We start from the raw sequence: 20,558 nt of genomic DNA, 5'->3' as shown, positions 1-20,558 counted from the left end.
TCGCTCCTCAAGGCTGACCTCTGGAGGCCCCCACGGGCGGCCCTCTACAGTGCCTGATCCAGCCAGCCGGGATCACATACCGATGCGATCCAGGCTGGCTGGATCTAATCAGGCACTGTAGAGGGCCACCCGTGGGGGCCTCCAGAGGTCAGCCTTGAGGAGCTAGCGGCCGCTGAGTACAGAGCCGCATCTGTAGCGGCTCTGTACTCTGTAAGTAGCGGCGGAGGGAGCCACTGCACCGGCGGCCAGAGGATTCTTTTAGCGGGGGCCAGTGACGGGCAGCGGCTGTTTTTAAAGGCAGCAGAGAGGCCCTGTGGCAATTGCCCCCCAGTCCATTCCTCCCCTGCCGCCCGCTCACTGCGCTCTCTTGCCGCAGCGCTCGGCCGCTTGTGACAGTTTCTCTCCTCCCCACTGGGACACAGAGCAGCGCCCAGCGGGGAGGAGAGAAAGAATGGATGCACTTTGCCAAAAGTGCCATTGTCGGCCGATATGTTTCGGAAGCCAATTTATCGGTGCATCCCTAATATATATACACACACAGTATATTTAAAGCAAAATTTTGAAAAACCTCAATGGAGGAGGGGAAAGGCATCCTACCAGAAACTCACCATTACACTTTTGCTTTATGGGCAATCCAGACTGTTTAAATCTCCTAAAGAAGAACAACCTTCTTCACCAAATAGAAATACCCAGGAATTTAAGTTATTCACACTCTCCACCTCCTCTTCACTTATGTACAAAGGGGAATGCAGGATCTTCCTGGATCTCCTTTAGTTCACAATGATTCCCTTATATATTTGTGGCATTTAATATTAGATTGTTATCTGTACACCACTCAACTAGATTTGGAACTTCCTGCCGATTGTCTGCCTCATCATAAATGTATATGTCCGGCTAGAGTGGTGTCATCAGCGAGCATTCACTATAGTATTAGTGGCATGGATAGGAATACATTCATGTGTAAACAGGATTGCACTGAACACACAACCCTGGGGTACTCATGTATTCAAAATGAGAGTAGTAGAATGTTGATTTCCTGTTCTCACAGTTTGCAGCCTATCTGTTAGGTAATGACGTGCATTACACTTGCCTCCATGCTGATGATGCAGATATCCTCGTCTTGAAACCCGTGGTGCAGGTACACTTCCACATTCTGCAGGGGGGACCTTTCATCAGAAACATCGCAATAGACTTGTATGGGTTTAGTAACTAGAATGAGGTGGATATGTGTATAGATCACATTATCTAGGTGGATGATCTCTGTATTTATGGGAATGACAGTTAGTGTAATGTTTGTTTAAGATATGAGACTATTTAGATATATAACCATGGCCCTATGACATTTGGCTACACCTGTTTACAATGATCATTTTTTATATATGATTGTAAATATTATTGTTCAATATTCCAGCAAGGCATGTGTATACATCCAGAATTTCAACAATTTTTACTTATGCAATTATTTCCTGTCTTCACAGGTCTCACGGAATTTGCACCTCCTTGCAGTGGTCATGGTAACTTCAGTCTGGACTCCTGCGTGTGCAGCCAAGGCTGGGGAGGAGAGAACTGTTCAGAGCCTCTGTGCCCACTAGGCTGCTCTGGGAGGGGCACCTGTATAGAGGGCATCTGTGTATGTGAGCCAGACTACACCGGCGAGTGGTGCACAGACCTGCTGTGTCCAGAGGAGTGCAGCCCTCATGGGCACTGTCAAGATGGACAATGCTTGTGCCAAGAGCCATACACGGGTGTCAGCTGCAATGAACTCCGCTGCCCAGGTGACTGCTTGGGAAAAGGACGTTGTGCCAATGGGACCTGCGTATGCCAAGATGGTTATGTCGGAGAGGATTGCGGGCGCATGTGGTGTGTGAATGCCTGCAGTGGCAGAGGGCAGTGCCAGAATGGTGTCTGTGAGTGCGAGGAGGGGTACAGTGGGCAGGACTGTTCTGAAGGTAAGTGCACACAACCCAAGAAACTGGACTATTAATTATCATTATTTGATACAGGGATGTATGATAAAAATACAACAAATGTAAACAGCTCGCAACGTGGAATTTCTATGAGCGGTTAAAGCGACCATAGCTGCAGTCAGAAAAAGTTAAGCAATATTCCTCTAGTAATTGTGCAGTGGGGCCATATCATGTATTGTTAGGAGAGCCTTCAAAATGGACAGTGTTCACTTACTGAGCACTTCAGCTAGCTAGCAGTATGAGTTGGAAAATCTTCTGGCCAGACTGTAGACTTGACGTGCACTTAGAGCCATCTGTGGTTGGGAGTCTTGGGGAGTGGCTATAATATAGGCCACAAGACAAAGTATGTTTTCATGTCCGGGATAAATAAAGGGCTACAGAAAAACTCTGCAGAAGCAATAATAATGGCCTGTGTGTTTTTATTTTTAAGTATATACTGTATAAACCCTGCAATTGTTAATATTAATTGTAATCGATGGATGAAAACGACCCTCCAGCCAACAGATTATATCCATGGAGGCACGGAGAGGTAAGTAGAGGCCCTGGGGATTAATTACATTTCAGTCTTGGGTGTAATTATATTTTAGGATTCATATCTTAATTAATATTTTAAGGGAAAAAAATTTCAATTTTGTTTTTTGGATGATGGAAGAGCTTCAGCGCCTTTTTTTGGAATCTAATCTATAGAAATGAGGTTCCACTGTTCCAACAGCCCGGTTTATGCAAAATGATTACCTCCATCTGAGGCAATGCAAAATTGTTCACAGAAATTCAGATGGGCCCATTTAGTGTTTAAAATGAATTTACATTTTTGAACTTCTGGAAGATGTGAAACTAATAATAACCATTTTATATTGGATTAGAAAAGATACATTGTTAACGAGTATTATTTTGTTATTTAAATCCAATGCCAAAAACACTGATTATGATAATACAGTTAACAATTCTTGTTAACTTGATGCACACATTCCTGGCAAGTTGTAGACTTGCAGAACACTTGCAGCACAAGTTCTAGTTGACAATTTTTGAATTTGTAGCAAATTTGCTTGTCAAGTCTACAGCAATAGTCCTGCAGGTCTTAGCAAGAGCTCTGCAAAGCACGCTGGTCTGGAGACTTGCAATGCAGACTTGCTGTAATTGTGCAACAAAATTGTGAAGCTTGGCAAGTCTGCAATAGTTTAGCAAGTCATTTTCAAACTTGCAGCACAATTGATTGCTATCTGGGTGCAGACCTACCTGGGAATCCTGCAGCAATGATCTATTGGTTCTTGCTGCAGGAATCCCCAGACACGCATAAAAGCCCTGTGTGCATGTAGCCTAATAATGTTAGTGAAAATGTATGTGCTTATCAAATACCATGTTAAACAATAGCCTTTTTTTCCAGTCATGGAACCCTTTTAAATTATGCATACATCTTGAGGCACTCCAGTAAAAAATGTAAGAGCTATAAATGTAACAAATGATGTGTGGTCCTTCCAAAATCCATAATAAAATCCATATTAAAAATCCATACCAGACTCCTATCTAGGATAAGGGTCTGTTATGGATTTGTAATGGGGGAACCCATGCAAAAACACAAATAAGTGGGGTTCTCCTATTCACATCAGAGTCTCCTTTTCACATTAGGAACCCCTGTCACATCAGAGCCCCCCTTTAGCAGCCTTCAATTTGGAAGCCCCCTCCTTTCAAATCCTCAAACCCGCTCTTACACTAAGAGCCCCTCTTCACTTTAGAAGCCCCTTCCTTTCACGTCAAAGTCCCACTCACATCAGAGGCCCCTTTCACATAAGAATCCCACTTTTAACATTAGACTACCCCTTTACATCAGGAGCTCCCCTTCACTTTAGAAGCCCCCTCCTTTCACAACAGACTTCCCTTTTTCCCATTAGGAGCCCTTTTCACATCAGAGTCATGACGCTCTGTGGAACTTTGGAGGCACCCCTTAAGAAGGAAGAAGGCATCCCAGGGTGTCACTGCACCCTGGTTGAGAAAGGCTGAGTTAGATAAATTAAGCTCCCCTTCACTTTAGAAGCCCCCTCCTTTCACAACAGACTTCCCTTTTTCCCATTAGGAGCCCTTTTCACATCAGAGTCATGACGCTCTGTGGAACTTTGGAGGCACCCCTTAAGAAGGAAGAAGGCATCCCAGGGTGTCACTGCACCCTGGTTGAGAAAGGCTGAGTTAGATAAATTGATTGAATCTCTTTCCAAAAACAAACTATATCTGCTTTGATAAAAATGCTGAAGATCCTTAAATGACAAGACAAGAATGAGGTAACAGACATGATTAAGTGTCTATGAAAGTATCAGGGAGAGTTATATACTGTATGTATAAACCTAATAATTAGGTGTATGTGATCCCGGGAAGAAACCTCCATTACCAATTATTACTGTAGTGAAAGCCACATTGTCAGGAGCAGTATGTCAAGTGATATGCTAAGCATCATTAAATAAAGGCAAATTTGTGCCAAAATTGAGTCACGGCAGGAAACAACTCCCCAACCCCACTCCTAAAAATGTCACAAGCGGATGAACAATTGTAGATCTTGGTTAGCAGTCCAGATACTGTATATTTGGGGTGTTTTGGAGCTTTAAAGGTTTCTGAGAGATGCCTCTCATCTTTGATGGGTGTGAAAATACTGCCTAACAGCTTGCAAGTAATCTTCAGTATCATGCCTTGCTTTCTCAGTGACATACGGCAAGAAGACTCTCATGATGTTCCCTACCAAGAGGATTGTATAGTGTTTTTGTATAATTTTTATTTATTCTGTCTAGGTAAAAAAAAATCAGTATTTGATGTATGATTTGCGTGGCGGTGCATTGAAATCAATGCTACCGCAGCCACACCCTCCAGCCGCAGTGTGATTGACCACACCGAAACATATGGCACATCAATGCCTGCGTTCCAGTCTGGTTCGGTCAGAAAGAATAGTGCATGCAGCAATTTTCTGACCGCACTGGAAACAGGGCATTAATGTGCCACGCATTCTGGTGCGGGTGATCGCACTGGGCCCGGAGGGCGTGGCTGTGGTGCCTTTGAGTTCAAGGCACTGCCACACCCCCTCCTGCCCCAAAACAAAGTGAGCTGGCCAGAATGCGATCCAGTGCGTTCAGGCACCAAATTGGGCCGGAACACACTGGGGATGGTGTGAACTGGCCCTAAAACATGATAGGATGCACCCCAGGAGCACACAAAACTCTAAGCAGTTATAAAAAAAACATTGAATACAGTAAAAAAAAAATGTGTTTTATTGCAGCTTTTGAAAATACCTGCATTTGATTTGATTTCAGCTTTTAGTAACTCCATGTATAGCGGCTGTCAGGCTGTGAGAGGAAGGTACAGCACTAGGGGTCAGGCTCTCCTACACAAGCATGTACTGACAAGGAGCATGCTGATTGGGTGAGACAGAAGACAAATGACCTCATTAGTCTGTTGCTGCTTCTTGCACTGTGGGCATGAAGATGGCCTAGCTGTGTTGCTTAACTGCAGTAGAGAAAAGTCGGGTCACCGGCTCGCTGTGCTGTCCATTAGGGTTGTGTAAATGAGATAACTAAATAGATGTAAATGGAAGTAAAAACAGCTCCTATATATGTTTTTGTGATCTTAGCTGCTTGCCTGGAGTTCAGCCTTAGGTCACTGACATGGCACAGGGCCAAACTGACAGGTAGAGCAATACAGAATTACAGAAATGCTTCAGTTTACAGATTCATTTATAAAGAGTTGAAAACTACTTTAAAAGAAAACTTCATCTGACAAACAGTAAGAGTAGATTCCAGACCTCAAAAGGTATTTTATGCAGGTCATTTCTTAAATGTTTTTGTGATGTAGGAATGATGTACTTTAGACCTTTGCACTGTGAAAGTAATGCTGCCATGTTGCAGCTTACTCTATGAAAAACAGGCAATCTTCTGTCTACAGCTGATCATTTAAAAAAAAAACAGCCTGTTGCCAAATGGTAGGCCACTGACACAAGTAGTGTGCCTATGGGACCAGTGAAACATTTGTGAAGCTTCCTTCCGGACCTTCCCCTCTAGAGGGTTCCTCAATGGTAGTTTAAGCTTTTTCAAACCTAACTTTTCCAGATATCTTCAGGCTAATCAGGTAATGCGCTGGGTCCTTTTCCTTTGTGCCTCATCCCCTGGGCTGTGTGGTCTTCAAAAATGCAGAAAGTGGCACTGACATGATGACATCATATTAGCTCCCCTGTCTGCATTATTACACTGTATATGAGGGCCCTGTAGGGTCCATGACTCTCCACACTCAGAGTGTGTCCTTAGTCTTCTTGGTGGAATAGTGCTTGGAAATTTGATGACATTTTGTGGTGAAATGGCATAACTGCGGAGTACAGCTTTACAGGAGAGGTCAGTAATGCAGAGCTTGGGGACCTTTCAACAAAACTACAAACCCAACAAAGAGGGGTAACAGGCCTGCAGATGTACAGCAGGCCTCGGGATACCAGAAAAGTGGTCTGGTACAAGCCGAGTCGTTAACAGGAGGGCAGTGCGGTAAAGGAACATCCCGAACAGCAACAGGATCGTCCCGAACAGGAGCGGGAACCGGCTGGACTGGAACGAACCCCCGAGTATCTAAAACGGTCATCCACAGTCTCATCCTCAGAGCAGTCGACCCAATCCTCATCATCTGAACAATCTGTCCATTCTTCGAGCTTTTCAGCTTCTGACCGATACTCGGCTAAGAGACATGAGGGGTCTTGCTGGGGTGCCTTGGGAACAGGTGTAACTGAATGGCAGACAGGTCTACAATACTGACCCAGCTTCCTGACTGCAGGGAGGGCCTAAATACCCTCCCAGGAAGCACCAGGTGATGGGATGATCAGTCACAGCTGGGGCACACCCGCAGGTGAGTACTGGAGCTGCAGGTTCCTTACAGTTCCTGGCTGCTGGAGACACCCGCAGGTGAGCACAGGAACTGCAGGACCCGGCTCCAGCGCCACCTGGGGGTGCTCTGGATCCTGACATATGCTGGTGTACGCTCACTTCTCTATCCTGTCACGGCTCTCTGCCGTGACAGGGGAGGGGATGGATTCCCCCCTCCCCGCTCCGATCCACCAGCGCTGACTGGCAGAACGGACGGGGGAGGGGTCGGGTACAGCTGGCTCTGCCTCTAGATAGGCAGAGCCAGCTGTCACTCACGCAGCTGGGCGGATCTCGACATCGATGTCGGGATCCACTCCGGCTGCGGCGTCTCAGTATACCGCGAGCTGTAGCTCGCGGTATACTGAGCTTAGGGTGATGGGAGGACGCTAGTTTGTGTCCTCCCGTTACCCTAAGGAAAACTATGGGGAAAAGCCCTGACCCCATAGTTCTCCTTTAGCCACTTGCCATCCGGGGCATTTTCCTACTATTCGCGCACACTTTATAAAATATACATTTTTGACTAGAAAACAGCTTTGGATCCCCAACAATGATATATTGTCTGAAAGCTGATGCCCTGTTGAATAACAAAATGCTAGGTGCAATTTTTTACGTCGCACGGTTTTTGCACAAATGTTTCTCAAACCCGTATTTTTAGGAAAAAATAAAAGAAATTAAAATTTAGTGCACAGAAACATAATATAATACCCATTTTTTTTGGTGAAATATGAAAGACAGGATCACGTCGGGTAAATAGATACCAAAACATGTCAAGCCTTAAAATTGCGTTCGCCCGTGAAGCCGCAAAAAAGTAAATACCCCAAATTTCCCATAGACAACATTTTAAACGTGTTTACCACTCATCAGTTTAGTGCTAACAGTCATTGACAGTGCTAGAATTATTGCTCTTGCTCCGGCGTTTACGACGATATGTAACATGTGTAGCGCAATTGTCGCTTTCGCACGTAGGCGCACCGACGTGTGTTTGCGTGTGTATGTGCGTGCACGTGGGGGGCGAGGGTCTTAAAAACATTTTTTTGCATTTTATTATTTTTCTTATATGTTACTTTCATTTTTAAAAGTTTTTAACACTTTATTTTACTTCCACTAACCCTATTGCTATTACATAGGGAGCTAACAAGCACCCTATGTAATAGCAGATAGGGTGTGACAGGTCATCTTTATGGAGACATCAGGGGTCTTGCAGACCCCTAATGTCACCTAGGGACCCCAAAGAGGCTGAGGAAGCAGAGATCTGCTTCCCCAGCTTCATCTCCTGGCTCTAAGAGCCGGAGACTGTGTACAGTGACACCGGAAGTGATGTAATACACATCACTTCCGGGTCCAGTGATCAGAGGAGAGATCAGCGGCTGGAAGCTACTGAATCTCGCTCAGATCACTTCATGGAGACCTGCTGAGCCGCTCCCGTCTTGTTTTAACCACTTCAAAGGGCCGCCGTCTATAGACGTATTGCGGCCCGGAAGTGGTTCAAAAATGCCCAGATTTGAAATTTAAGCACCATACATATAAACCTTGTGATCTACTTTCTATGTTTATGCTGGTCTGTATCTAAGTATTTAATTTTATGTAAATGTCCTCTTTATTAACAATATATTGCACAGTCAACAATTAAATGTACTTGCACCTGTGCTATATATGTGTATTTCTTACTGTGCTCTTTATCAACATGAAAACATTCCCTCTAAATGTGTGCCTTCCAAACTTCTATGTAAGTTGTTCACTGAAAGACATAGCAGGGTGCTGTTCATCTGAATGGAAAGCACATGCAGTATCAAAAGACTTTTTTTTGGCTAAACCCAGAGTTTACTCAAGATGTATTATTCAGTAAAATATAACAGATTGTCATGCTGTTTACATCTGGGTAACTGATATTTAGGTAATGGATGACTAACGGGGTATTTTAAAAAGTAATCCATGACTGTATTATTAAAAATGCTTTTACCCACAGTGAAACCTGCTTATAACATCTGGCATCATTGCGCCACCAAAAGATACAAATGTTCTCGATGGGAACCACTGTATTTTAAAAGTTAGACTATAGTCTGCCAAGCACTGCAAATAACAGTGGGACAAGGGTTCTACTTTCACGTTGAGGGCTTGTGAGAGCTGAAGATAAGGACACCTATGTGTTATTCCATGTGGAAGTTTTAGACAACGAAATAATGATGCACCGATACCGGTTTTTCGGTATCGATCACAAGTACCAATATTTATACTTTAGTACTCGTTGATACCGAATACCGATACTGGTACTTCCCGTAGCATGGAGCTGGCTTCCCATGCAACCAGGAAGCCGGGCAGTGTGTCATTACCCGCTGCCCAGCTTCTTAATTGTCCGGTAAGCCGGCTCCAGGCTGTTTGGCAAGCCTGATTTTGATTAACTGAGAAGCAGGCTTCCCAGCCAATCAACATCGAACCGGCTGTTTGGCCAGCTTGATGCTGATTGGCCAGGAAGCCGATATCCCAGTCAATCAGCATGGAGTCGGCTTTCCAACCAATCAGGAAGTCGGGAGGAGGGTCATTACCCACTGTCCAGCTTCCTGATTGGCTGGGAAGTTGACTCCATACTGTTTGGCTGGCTCCATGCTGATTGCCAGGGATTCAATTAGCATTGAGCCGGCTTTATAGCAGCTCAATGTTGATTGGCCGGGAAGCCGGCATCCCAGCCAATCAGTATGGAGCTGGCTTGCTGGCCAATCAGGAATCGGGGAGGTGGTTCATTACCCGCTGATTGGCCGGGAAGCCGGCTCCATGCTGTTTGGCTGGCTCGATGCTGATTGGCCCGGGAAGCGAGTCATTACCCGCGGCCTGGCTTCCTGATTGGCTGCGCAGCCGGCTCCATGTTTCCTCGCGGCACTACCAGTCAGAGGGAATCTTCCTCTGACCTGAAGTTCCGGGATTGGGATAAATATCGGAGCATTTGGGCGAGTTCGAGTACTCGCCGAAATACTTGGTATCAGTCCATCCCTTCAACAAAGGGAAACTCCGCTATTCTACCAAAATGTCCTTCAAAGCTGAACTCTGGGATAATTGAAAATTTGCCCCATAACCTCTGTTAAATATGTACATTATATATGTGATCATTTTTTTATATTGAAACATTCTAGTTTATGAGAGAACTACCTTTGTAAAGTCTGTGACAGCATAGCTTGGTTGGAGAAAGCGCAGCTACAGCTGGGCGCCTAGAGGAGGTATCAAGGAAGCAGCAACGTCACTTCCACTAACTGTGTGGTATTGCTGGGACAAACTACAGTTTTCCTAATGCAATGACAATTGTAGTTTTGAATGGACATGAATATGGGTGGGATTGGGGGCAGATATTTGGCCAGTCTAAACCTTGCCAGTCATTACTTGCTTGCAGAAATAAAGGGTAAATGATACCTTATTATGCAGGATTTAAGCTGGGATTTCTCATTACATGAAGATATTTCTTAAAGGTAATAAATCACCTGTCCAAATATGTGATAACATTTCTGCCCGGTGAACAAGTTTTAACAAATTATCACATGCTGCCAAAACCCAATGACCAGCCATATGTTTCTCTCAACACATGCTGGAGATTTTAATGATCTTAAGCAAGATTATTATTGAGCACCAAGGTCATGTTAGAATGAAGGCCAGCTTACATCCGACTTCACTTTTCTGGCACATTGGATATTGTGCATCAGGGAAACAAAATAATATCTCAGGCAGAATTGAATATAAATATTAATTACAGGTCATCGTCCTTTATGTCTACACTTATGTTATTGACTGTTCCCAGTAGGAAAGGTCTACATTTTTGAAAATATGGGGCATGCAAGGTCCATTAGAGTGGTTCATAGACCAGAGACTCAGAGGCCCTTATCGCCTGTAACCGCTGGTATGAGCAGTTAAATGTGAACATTGCCGGCTCAACAGAGTACAAATCTGGGCACACGGTAGCTGGCCTTGGCTGTTTAATTTAAAAATGTAAATAAATAGACAAATTTGTAAAAATATTTTGACGAAAAGAAAAAAAATATTAGAAAAAAACAAAACAAATTGGGTGGACCTAGCGGTGACTGTCTGTGCAAGTGGCTGGAGCCAGCCGTGAGATGACGGCTGGCTCCGCCCAGCAGTCAGTAGCATGCTGTCGACCTTCGGCTCAACTGAGCCCCTCCGCCAACTTCGGGAGCTGTACAGCCTATAGTGAATAGCCCTACAGCAGCCCTTCGGTTCTACTTAACTGAAGGGGTCCTGGGGTCGAAGCTAGCCGAAGGATCAGCCAAAGCTACGGCTAGATCCTTCGACAGCTTTGTGAATAGACCCCATAGTTACAAAAATAGGTCCATTGAATACAACCTTTAAAAAAGACTTGCACCCTAAAAACCCTCAGTTGATTGAGAAGAAGCAATAGAATATGTGCAAAGTGTAGTCCAGCTCTCTTTAATGGGCAAATCCTTCCCAACCCCAATGGCAACTAGAAAAATCCCTGCATCAACCTTCTGGTATGGAATTATGTGATGTAACCTTATTAAATTTTTGAAGCAAATCATGCAACTGTACTTGTATCTTTGTTGATGGCTTTAATTATTAACAGTGTTCTCATAAATTTTCTATATGGTCCATTCATATATACTTCTAAATAGTCTAGTAGTCCTCTCTCTGTGATATCCCTCATTTTGTTTTCAAATTTGGTTTGATTAGTCTGTCCCCATAATAGAAGTCCATAAATTAGGTGACTTTCTTCTCTCTGTATGCAAAATCACAAGCTTTCTCTATAGCACTGAAAGTTAACATATTGAAAGTTCTCATGGCAATTGCGTATAGATACATCTTAACTTCTCCCATCTACATTTGCCCCCCTATCTAAGGTAGAAAAACAGCAAACATTTTTTTTTCAAGGTTGCAAATTTTTACGGAGCACAATTCTTTGGGTATTTATAAAGCAAAAAAGGCATACAATTATTTATATGAACACAAAGCAGAAATGTGAAAACATCATCCAGGAATATAAGGAACATAAGAAAAACTGGGGACTTTTGTCCATCAAATAACTTATTAAGATCAAATATATATACCGTGTTTCCCCGAAAATAAGACAGTGTCTTATTTTTTTTTTTTCACGAAAAAAGACACTAGGTCTTATTTTCGGGGTAGGTCTTACTTTCGGGGAAACACGGTATATATTCTCTGTTATTTTTTATTTATAAACATTACTACTGAGGTTGCCTGAGATTGATCCTAATAGGTTGGACTTGATGGACTAATGTCTTTATTCAACCTCAAATACTATGTAACTATGTAACTATGTAACTATGTAACTATGTATAGTAATAGAGCCTCAGAAAACATATGAGTCACTCTGTCGTAATGCATATTATATGATGGGGTCCAGTAGGCATTATTACATCATTGGGAGTTGACTTAGAGCCCCATAAGTCTTTTTTAGGAAGAGTTCCTCTTACTTCCTGTCTAACGGAGTTTCTAAAGTGGAAGCCTTCTTCCACTTAACTTATAAACAAGTGTTTTTGTTGCCATTATGTTCCCCTAAGAGAGATTTACCATCACTTCATATTACTGGTGATAACATTGCAACTCAGACAGTAATTGAGGGGAAATCTTCCAAATGGGTCAGCAGGCAAACAGCAGTAAAACCTGATAGGGCTTCCTTCTTGACCCAAAACTAAAAAATAAATAGATTTTAGCTAGATATACACTTTAAAGCTTATCCTGGAACTCCTTCAATTTACAGTTTGAAAGGTTCCACATGCTAACATAAAAAGAGAAACAGCTAGGCAATGATCCTTTTGAAGTTTTCTCTGCCTGTGTATAGCTCAGAGTCATCAACAGTGAATTGTCAATTATTTTCTGTTCTACCAAAAACAATGCTTTAGGTGGCTTAAAGTTTTAAAACTATATTAATTGAATCAAAACTTTTGATAATGTTAATTTTTCCACATAAGTGCTGCTAATTGTTGTCCAGTTAATTACACTGGGTTTCTATTAGTGCTATATTGTCCTTGGATAGTGCTAAGTGGGGACATTACTAGCCACTGAACAGCATAACAAAATTTCTACTTATTTTGTTGTGTTCATTGGGGTATTAATTGACTAAAGCAGTAAAGCATGCTCACTTTGCCACATAAATGATCACTCTGGTAAGGAATTTTCACTTAGCTTATTGAATGTGGTGAAAATTCACATTGCAAAGAACAACAAATCATGTGTATGGAAAAGTTTAAAAAAATGATTTTTTTCTTTTAAAAGATTGTATATATGAAGTCAACGGAGCTTCACCACATTTACTAAGCTAAGTGAAATTGTACTTGTCAAGTGGAAATTCACTTTGCTGAGTGAATAGTCTTTATTCTATTAGGAAATCAACCCCATTGCATAGCTGTAAGCAGATTGTGGAATCATTGTTTGGCCAATGGTTTTTGTAGATGAATCTGTCAAGGACTTGTCTGGGAGAATGTTGGGCATTAATGTCAGCAGGTCAATCCATATGACATCTAGTTTCTACATAGTTATCCTGGAATTGTTACTGAATAATTTTGATAACAACTGCATATCAAATAGTGATTTTTGCAAATACAATCATTATATAGCATGCGTATATGCAGAGTTGCCAAATATTAAACTATATATCTCATGGGATGAGCAATGGGGTTCTGCCACGCAACCTTAAAGAGACACTGTTATTAATAAAAGACAATTTTAAAAAGCCTCCTGTTAAAGTGCATAAATAATACTTAGCAGTGCAGACAGGTATGTTGGATCCCTACATCTCGCCATTCTGCACTGTAGCTACCCTTCTTTCCTAGCCAATATATCACTAGTATGTCCCTAGAGAACTATTTTGGTTTTGTCGGATGTGTGCTGTAAAGAGCCACAGGGTGCATCCCCACTGCCTGCTGTGAGGAGCCACAGGATGCATCCCCACTGCCTGCTGTAAGGAGCCACAGGGTGCATCCCCACTGCCTGCTGTAAGGCAGCAAAAGGGTGCGTCCCCACTGCCTGCTTAAGGAGCCACAGGTTGTGCCCCCACTGCCTGCTGTAAGGAGCCACGTTGTGTGTCCCCACCGCCTGCTGTTAGGAGCCACAAGGTGCGTTGGGGAGATGCAGGCATACACCACCTCGAAATGCTAGATACTGAAGATATTATAATTTTTTTTAATCAACAGCGTCACCTTTAGCAAAATGTCAGATTAGATATATTAATACACAAAAGAATACAGGTCAGTACAATATAGATCATGCAGTGAATAAGAATAGCCATAATGTGCTTTAAATGACTTATAAAAAGCTCAGAAAACCAAATAATTGTATTATTTCAGCTATTCTTTTCCGTAGCGTATCAGTGTTTAATTAGCCTGTAGTGAACAAATTGGAGTTAATGAAGTCTGAATTTTATAGTTTCCCAGGGACAGAACAGCTTAAATTATATACAAATGGCTATAAGTATAACCCAAAAAAATACTTATAATGTAGCTTTAATATACTACATGGTATGCTAAAGAAAGCCTTTCAGGCTCCTTAGGTCCTTTGAAATTATAACTGGGCTTATCTACCTATTCATATAGCTAACACTAGCTTTTAACGACTACGTACACCTTGGGAATTTTCCGCTGTGTTAATATGTTCTTGTTTCTGAGTGGTTCGCTAAGTTAGGGATCTTGCCTTGTAAACTAATTAAGCAAAGCATAACTCTATCATTCTTTATGCTGCTTAGGCTAGTCATCCATGCTGCAGTACGCATTATCCTTGGTAGCAGCATTGCAAGAGGTTACCTAAATACAAATTGTACCAATACACAAACAGCCTCTGTTTAGCTTTTAAAGGAAACCTCAACTGACAGAAATGTGAAGCCTGCTATTTATGACTTGTTATTCTTGTTAGTAGCCTGTTCATTATCGTAGACTTCTAGCCTCATTACTTGAAGTCACTGTCCTAGAATAAGTATGCAGAAGAGTACTCCTGAGTTTGCTTTGACTTTCCTGAATTATATATTTGTTCAAGGTCAGTGACTGAGAAAATATGGGACCCAGGGGTCCTGCAAAAGAGCCAGGCAGCTAGCATTTCAAAAGGAGGTAAGCTATGGCAGCCCCTGCATTTTATGTTGAAAATGTTTATTTTTTTCCCATTTAAAGGACAATAACCTCAGAAATGTTGTGGCACTGTGCATAGTGTGAAGGACTAAATTTACTGCAAACTCTTTGCTATTATAAAGCAGTAAAGTTTAGGAGCAATCTTAGCATTGTGCCAAGGTTCACCAGATATAATTATTAGATAAAACCAAAGCCTAAAAGAAACTAAATGGGACTTTTAAGGCACAAAGAACTCTCATCAAATATCATTAAAATCTATTTTGGTAATTTTCATAAAATATATAAAATAGTTTTAAAATTATTTTAGCTCTTTTTTACCTCAACTTCAACCTTGCATGTTGGGTAAAATGTCATAATAGACAACATGTTTCAACATATATAAGAAAGGCAACTCTTTTTTGCTTAAAGTGACACCAAACTATTGTATTCAAGTACCCAAACTATTAACAGAAATGTATCTTATTTGTGCATCACTCAGCTGTAGAGGCTCAAATCATCTCTGAATTGGTGCTGACATTGTCCTTCCTTCTGGAGGGTGGCTACTTTTGTTCCCCATGGTCCCCGTGTGTGTTGTGAAGTAGCCACCACTCCAAGCTCACTCCTGGGATGGAGTACAATATCTTGTGTAGTTAGCTAATTTTCATTGTAGTAATAGTCTATCACGGGAGTGAGCTTGGAGCGGTGTCTACTTCACAACAAACACAGGGACCATGTGGAACAAAAGTAATCACCCTCCAGAAGTAAGGACAGTGTCAGCACCAATTCAGAGATGATTTGAGTATCTACAGCTGAGTGATACACAAATAAAATACATTGTTGTTAATAGTTAAGGTATTTGAATGCATTGTTAATATTTAACTCCTGACTTTAATGTCACCTTAAGATTTGGGGATGTGACACATTGCTGCAGGTATCCATACCAAATACATTTGTTTCAAACCCTGCTCATAGCCAGTTAAAAGCCCACTGAGACATAGCCCGCAAATAGCCAAAAGAAAAATGAAGATGTGTGTGTCTCACATTCTAGGACAATTATTCAATTGTCCTAGAATAATTCAATTAACCCGAACAAGCATATCAGCTTCAATGTGTACAGGAAAACTACATGCAAAGCACACAATGCTGTACTAATCAATAAGAATAGCTGTTTCCCTGTGTTTTGTTTTGTTGTCTTGAAGGACTCCTTGGCAGTAGAGCTAAACCACATCAAATTACTGCCTGCTGTTCACCCAAAGGCTTGTATTTCATCATTAAAATACATGTAAACTCAAACACTAAATTCTCATATAAGCTTTAACATGAAAATGTAATTTTAAAGTAATTTTTGGTAAAATAATACCTGGTGTTCTGCCATGAAGCTCCTTGTTCAAGCACTTTATGTTATGGGGTGACTACAGGTGGGCCTTTTACCACACAGTACACATGTATAGTCCATTGTTGTCAGTATTGGTAAACACCTGCAAAAAGGGTACGCAGCTATCACTGCAGTGCATGTAGAAAGTAGTGGCTGCAGAGAGGCTGCAGGAGATTAGCCATATTAAGATGCGACACAGAGTTAAAATAAGCCAGTAATGGCAAGTGTTTATGATACACAGCGCTTCAGCAAACCAAGGGGGTTGTTCACACGGCTGGACCGGCTGAGCCAAAGCTCTGGCAGCTCACTCGCTGCCGTTCGCGCCTATTCAGATAGGGGCCGAACGGCAGTAAGTGAATAGCTGAATGCCGGCTATTCTGCTCGGTACCTCTGTGGTACTAAGCAGAATATAAAATCAATGAAAATAGTCTGGGGGAAAAAAAAGGTTGAAAATTTTGTAAAAATGTAAATACCGTATTTTTCGCTCCATAAGACGCACTTTTTTCCCCCCAAAAGGAGGGGGAAAATGTGCCTGCTTCTTATGGAGCGAATCCCGACGCCCGAGACATGCAGTTTCGGGCGCCGGGCGAGTAGTAGGAGCCACTGCTCGTTTAATACGAGTGATCTAATGAGATCACTCGTATTAAAGCCGAGCAGCAGCGGCGGCGATCACGTTCAGCAGTAGGAGCCACTGCTCGTTCAATACGAGTGATCTAATGAGATCACTCGTATTGAAACTGAGCAGTGGCGACGATCGAGATCACCATAGAGCAGACGAAGAATGGACTTTCTTCGTCTGCTCTGTGTGATCACTGAGACCGTGGCGCTGTAATCACAGCGCCACCTGTCTCAGCGGTCACTAACTGCAGCTTCTGTCACAGCTTCTGTCATAGAAGCTGTGTCAGAAGCTACAGTCTGTCGAGTGCTCCATAAGGCGCGCCGGACCTCCCTGCATCCTATGGTGCGGTGCGTCTTATGGACCGCAAAATACGGTAAATAGCAACATTTTTAAATAAATATTATTTTTTTTAAACAGTGGGGTGGAGCTAGCAGTGACAGCTAGCTCCACCCAACTGTTTGCTATTGGCCAGGAAACTTCTAGCAGGTCCCGACCAATGAATAACAACTGGGCGGAGTGATGTCACGGCATTTGGGGATGCTGATCTGTCATTACAACAGGGCGGAGCCAGCCGTGAGATCACGGCTGGCTCCGCCACCGCTATCATTTGCGCTGCAAAAGACCGGACTTTGGCAGGCTGTTCTCCCCGCTTCAGCTGTCACTTCGGCTTAGTCGAGCCGAAGCATATGCCTTTGGCTTGGCTGAGCCGCTCGGCCGCCTTTGGCTACTGTATGGGCTATTGTGAATAGTGACCGAAGGGCTCCGGCAGCCGAAGAGAGCGAAGGATCAGCCGAAGCTACGGCTGGATCCTTTGGCTCCTTTGTGATTAACCCCCTAAGAGTCACCTCTTCAAGGTTTATATCTACTTTAATTACTATACTAAATTCTATGTTAAGGGTTTAGCTTTTTTAAATGCGTGGCTGTGAGCTTGATGCCTCTCAAAGATGGGTCTGCTCCACTTTTGATCAATTCCTCTCAATGGGTATGTCCAGCGTTAGCCCCTTCTGCTTGGAGAAGGGCTTGGAAAACATTTTGCATTCTATGCAAATCAGCAACTTTCTGTAAAGTTTTGGACATGTCTTGTGCCTATAATCATTTTCAGGTGGTAACATAATAATGTAAAACCAATTTTTTTTTTACACTCCCCAAGCCGACTTAGAAGCAGGCAATACAGTTGTCGTTTTTTTTCCAGGGAACAAACGAGAAAAATCTCTCAAATGCTGTAAGGGTGCCCAGACACTGAAAATTTCGGAAAGTTTTTGAGGAAGTGGCTGAAATTCGCACACTGTGTGCCGCTGTCAGCACGCTTTCGGCCGTCATCCCTCGATCAGCTGATCGAAGGAGCTGGCTTGAAAATCTTCATACAACCAGAGCCGGCAGCCAATGAGTTTACAATGCAAACAGCGGGATTCCTTGATCATCACACTTGTGTTCATGGAGGAGTCTGCTCTATTTTTTCGTTCAGCCCGCAGGTTGAACAAAAAAAAATAGAGCAGTATATGGCTAGCCTTTGTGTGGATGGAGAATTCGTCCACTGGGGCAATTGTATTCTGACAGCAGCGGGTGTGCTGCTGTCAGAATACCTTATCAGTGACTACAGCTCATTGTATGCAGTCAATGTTCAGCTGAAAATAAAAAAAATACTTTTGTGGAATGGAGAAGTGCTGAATGGGCCACATACTGGTCGAGTCAGCAGGGTTCAGTTGAAATTCGACCAGTGTATGACCAGTTTAATCATGGAAGAATCCTAGAGAAAGTTTCTTATTTTTACAGAGTCAGTGCTTTTTCCTGAGCAGAGGGAGCATAGAAAAACACTTGACCCACTAAGTGCTATGTAGAAGAACACGGGGCTGAAGCAAAATGGAAGCAATGAAAAGCAAAACAAATCTGGGGCAGTTAACAGTACGACGTCAATTGAAAGATAAATCCTGATAAGTTACCATGAACAACCTGTGCTCCAGTTTTGTTTGTTCCACTTTCTACAGACCAGCCCCTCCGAGCACATGCTGGTTCACTGTTGTGTTTCTCTCATTTATAAGGCCCCACGTAGATTTGGAAGGTACGAACCGACATTACTTCATAGACAGCAGCAACAAAGTTACTGCAATCAGACAAACATCAGGGGTTAAAAGCAGCAAGTGCCTAATCTATAAACATGTGCAGCAATGTTCCTGCTTTATGAATTATATTTATTTGAGCTATTTAAAAACAAAATCCAGTGGATGTGAAATGCTGAAGAAAATAGGGTACTTGTTCCCACATGTAATGATTTATAAACACGCCATGCCCCAGTTTATCATGGCCTCTATTTTGTAGTAAGTAGAATCCTCCAAGGCTATGATACTAATATCTAATCCTCATAACATTTAACTATTGAACCAAAAGAATACAATGGAAAAAAAGAAATAACTTTCTGTAGATGTTGTCTGTGTAATAATGAAAAATTAACACACAAAGATAGCTGAGGTAACTAAATTAGTAGTGAAAGAATCGTTTATCAAAGTCTCTGCACAGCAGAGGTGGGCCCCATCTTGTAAACAAAGGTAACGCATTTAAGTGAGAGTCGTTTGTCAAGGGACAACGCGTCAGACCCTTCCAGGTGCACATTTACAGTCTAAAACCAACCGTGAAAGAGCATGTCACTTCTCTGCATTTCATAGAAACAAAACACCACTGCTACATGATTATTAGAGCTAATATGCTATCTGCTGAGATTTTTTTTTTTTTTTTAAACTTTGATTAATAGACCCCAAAGTCTCCAGACTGGGTAATTTGATAAGAACGACTGCGCTTGAAATGTGATGCATTTGTCAAAGAAGAAAATTGTGTTTGTCTCATGGGGATTGTTCACAGTCTTTTTCTCTAACCTACATGACAAACAAAGCAAACTTCAACAATGAACTTTGGAAATCTGTGACTTAAAACATGGGTTGAGAAAAGTGTCTATAAAGCAACAGAGAAAGAAAAAAAAAATCAACCAACATTTTAAAAGGGAAAATCAGGACAAAGTTAAAGGCCAGCTCCAGGGAAATTAAAAGTTTTCCCTCGCAGCGGGGCTGCCCCTGCACTGCAAGGGTTAACTGCTCACTTATTGCCTAGGGGACAGGACAAAGCTGTTTTAATTACTTGATCCCCGATCCCACCGGCTCACTCAAACTAGACCAGTCTCTGCAGCCCTTTCTCCCCTTTGCTCTGGTGGTTTGAGGACTACTGATGTCATAAATAAATAATATAAATATGGGGGGAATTTATTATAGCAATTGCGAGTGTTTGAACTTGCACAGAATATATTTGCACCAGATTTATGATGCTAGTGTAATGTTGTCGATAAATGAGGTTTAATACACTCCAGCAAAGAAGACTCACAATTTTAGTCAAGAAGCTTAACTGTCGCATCTTGAAGAAGTGGTCATGGGGACTTCTTAAGTTTTGATTGTCTTCTTAGGTGATGCTCCAGTTTCAGACAGCCGCAGAACAAGTGCAGATGAAAACAGGTGCAAAAAACATGCAGTTGGAAAAGTAGTGCAAGCTCAGGTCAAAACAGGGGTACATGTTGAAAGACAGATTTGCACATTAAAAAAATTATCTAAGAGGTTAAAACTGTCCCAATTGCTTTGATAAATTCCCACCAATGTATGCTTCACAGCCCTA

General features: G+C 42.3%; 1 protein-coding gene across 1 annotated transcript in view; it reads left to right on the top strand.

Moving 5' to 3' along the window:
• LOC108786298 (tenascin-R-like) overlaps nucleotides 1-20,558 on the top strand; it is a 197,533-nt gene that overhangs the window by 31,737 nt on the left and 145,238 nt on the right. Inside the window, exon 3 of the mRNA XM_018555557.1 lies at nucleotides 1,479-1,949. Coding sequence (XP_018411059.1) covers nucleotides 1,479-1,949 — 471 coding nt within the window. The remainder of the gene's footprint in view (nucleotides 1-1,478; nucleotides 1,950-20,558) is intronic.

The sequence above is a fragment of the Nanorana parkeri genome, unplaced genomic scaffold (genome assembly GCF_000935625.1).
Source record: "Nanorana parkeri isolate BGI_ZX_2015 unplaced genomic scaffold, ASM93562v1 scaffold201, whole genome shotgun sequence".
Classification (NCBI taxonomy): domain Eukaryota; kingdom Metazoa; phylum Chordata; class Amphibia; order Anura; family Dicroglossidae; genus Nanorana; species Nanorana parkeri.
The sequence above is the reverse complement of the archived record's forward strand: the minus strand, read 5'-3'. Positions and strand labels throughout refer to the sequence as shown.